Consider the following 2,325-nt stretch of genomic DNA (forward strand, 5'->3'; position numbering starts at 1 on the left):
ATGTCCCCATTTATAGTACAAAAATTTCTAGAATCACAAATAGGAAATCCGAAAAATGTGCGTCAAATGCCATCTGGCGATTTACTAGTCGAAACAGTTTCTAATAAGCAAACTATGTCTCTTCTGAAATCAAATAAAATAGACAATATTCCTATCATTGTAACTCCTCATAATTCTCTAAACATATCCAAAGGTGTTATCACTGTTAAATCTCTTCAAGACCTTTCTGTTACTGATATCGTTCAAGGACTCTCTAATCAAGATGTAATCGATGCTCTCCATATAACTATTAAAAAAGGCAATGACATTATAACTACTCAACACTTAATCTTGACATTTAACTCAGCCACGCTACCTACCGACATTAAAGTAGGCTATATCAATTGCAAAGTGAGACCATATATACCAAATCCATTGCGCTGCTTCAAGTGCCAGAAATTCGGTCACTCAACCAACAACTGCAGAGGAAAAGAAACATGTTCGCGTTGCAGTCAACCTAATCATACATTTAAAACCTGTACACTCCCTGAGCAATGCATAAACTGTAACGAACCACACTCTGCTAATTCTCGTCAGTGTCTGAAATGGAAACAAGAAAAACAAATTCTAAACATAAAGGTATTACAAAACTTATCGTATACTGAAGCTAAAGCTAAATTCCTGAATTCCCAGCCCCGACAAAATATTTCATATGCTGCCGCAGTTTCTAACACAAAAAGTACAAAATCTATTGGCATCCAATATGATATCAATGAAACAGAGCCACATAATGAAAAACTAAAAACTCTATCACCAAGACAAACAGCTAGCAAATCAAAAACAATATCTTCCCAATCTCATCGACAAACACAAAATATTGAAAAATCTATAACACCTTCACAAAGCACTTCAGAAAAACAAAAATACTTGAAATTGACTCCAAAATTAGTAAGTGTACTACAACAGAAACTAACCCAGTCTCCATTAGTTTCCAAACACAAATACATACCAAAAAGCAGGCAAAACAGATTTCATAAAAACAAACTAAAACAATCTAAAGATCAGCAAGAACATCAATGTTCCCAATCTGATGCAATGAGCACAGATGAAAATACTGCAGATGAACTTCCAAACCCACAAATGCAAATCGATGTAGGGTTGGATACTCCACCAAACCTCTGTCCGAAAAATACAAAACTTAAAATTAAAAGGTAATGGCCAAAATAATATCCTGGAATTGCAGAAGCTTTAACTCTACGAAACCCGACGTCATTGACATTATTAATAAATTCGCACCATGTTGCATTTGTATTCAAGAAACCTCCTTAAAGCCAAATCAAACAACCAAACTTCGCGGCTATAATGTAATTAGAAAAGACAATACAGACAATAATAAAGCTTGTGGTGGAGTCATGATCATGACTTCCATTGTATATCCATCCCATACAATCACAATTAACACTCATTTACAAGCAATTGCTGTTCAAATTTCCATTCAATTTCTGCTTACAGTTTGTTGCATTTACCTCCCTCCTCGAGATAACGTGTCTCAAACTGATTTAGATAACTTGATCTCTCAACTTCCGCAACCCTTTATAATATTGGGAGATTTTAACGGCCATAGCCCTATTTGGGGAAGCTCTGATTCCAATAGTAGAGGACTCATAATTGAGAAATTTATTGACGATCATCGCTTATGCATTATGAATACAGGAGAAAACACTCATTTCCACGCACCTTCACGATCATTTCACGCCATAGATCTAGCTATCTGTAGTCCATCTCAACTTCCATACTGGTCATTTCATGTGCATGACAATCTCTTCAATAGTGACCATTTTCCATTAATACTTACTCATACCGCCTTCAATAATTACCAAATTCCCAGAACTCCTCGACTTAAGATGAACACCACAAATTGGACTAAATTTATATCATGCATACAAGTCGATGAAGATTTGATAAATCAAGCTAGTATTAATAATGCAGTTGAATATTTCACAGACACATTACTTGAAGCAGCTAAACAAAGTACAAAAATGTCATCACATAAATTGCCAAAACATCCAAAACCGTGGTGGAATGATGATTGTCAGCAAGCACAAAAGGAACAAAAACGACAGTGGCAAGTTTTCCGCAGACACCCTACTATAGATAACCTCATTGCATTTAAAAAAGCTCGCTCCGTAGCTCGTAGAGTTCGACGGAACGCCCAAAATATATCCTGGAAAAAGTACGTTAATTCCATAACATATAATACACCCTCTAACATTATCTGGAATAAAATTAAAGCAATATCCGGTAAATACACTCAGCATAATATTCCAATCCTCAAAAGTAATAATG

General features: G+C 35.4%; 1 protein-coding gene across 1 annotated transcript; it reads left to right on the top strand.

Annotated features, from left to right (window-relative positions):
* LOC147802036 (uncharacterized) lies at window positions 1-1,194 on the top strand. The gene has a single exon (XM_087154557.1). It carries the CDS (start codon window positions 1-3, stop codon window positions 1,192-1,194), a length of 1,194 nt encoding a protein of 397 aa, XP_087010683.1.
* Window positions 1,195-2,325: the final 1,131 nt, after the last annotated feature.

Source organism: Parasteatoda tepidariorum, chromosome 11 (assembly GCF_982258835.1).
Source record: "Parasteatoda tepidariorum strain Cologne lab strain chromosome 11, Ptep-v5.0, whole genome shotgun sequence".
Classification (NCBI taxonomy): domain Eukaryota; kingdom Metazoa; phylum Arthropoda; class Arachnida; order Araneae; family Theridiidae; genus Parasteatoda; species Parasteatoda tepidariorum.

Excerpts from the sequence above, each read along its gene's own strand:
- LOC147802036 (XM_087154557.1), top strand. The coding sequence starts at position 1 with ATGTCCCCATTTATAGTACAAAAATTTCTAGAATCACAAATAGGAAAT.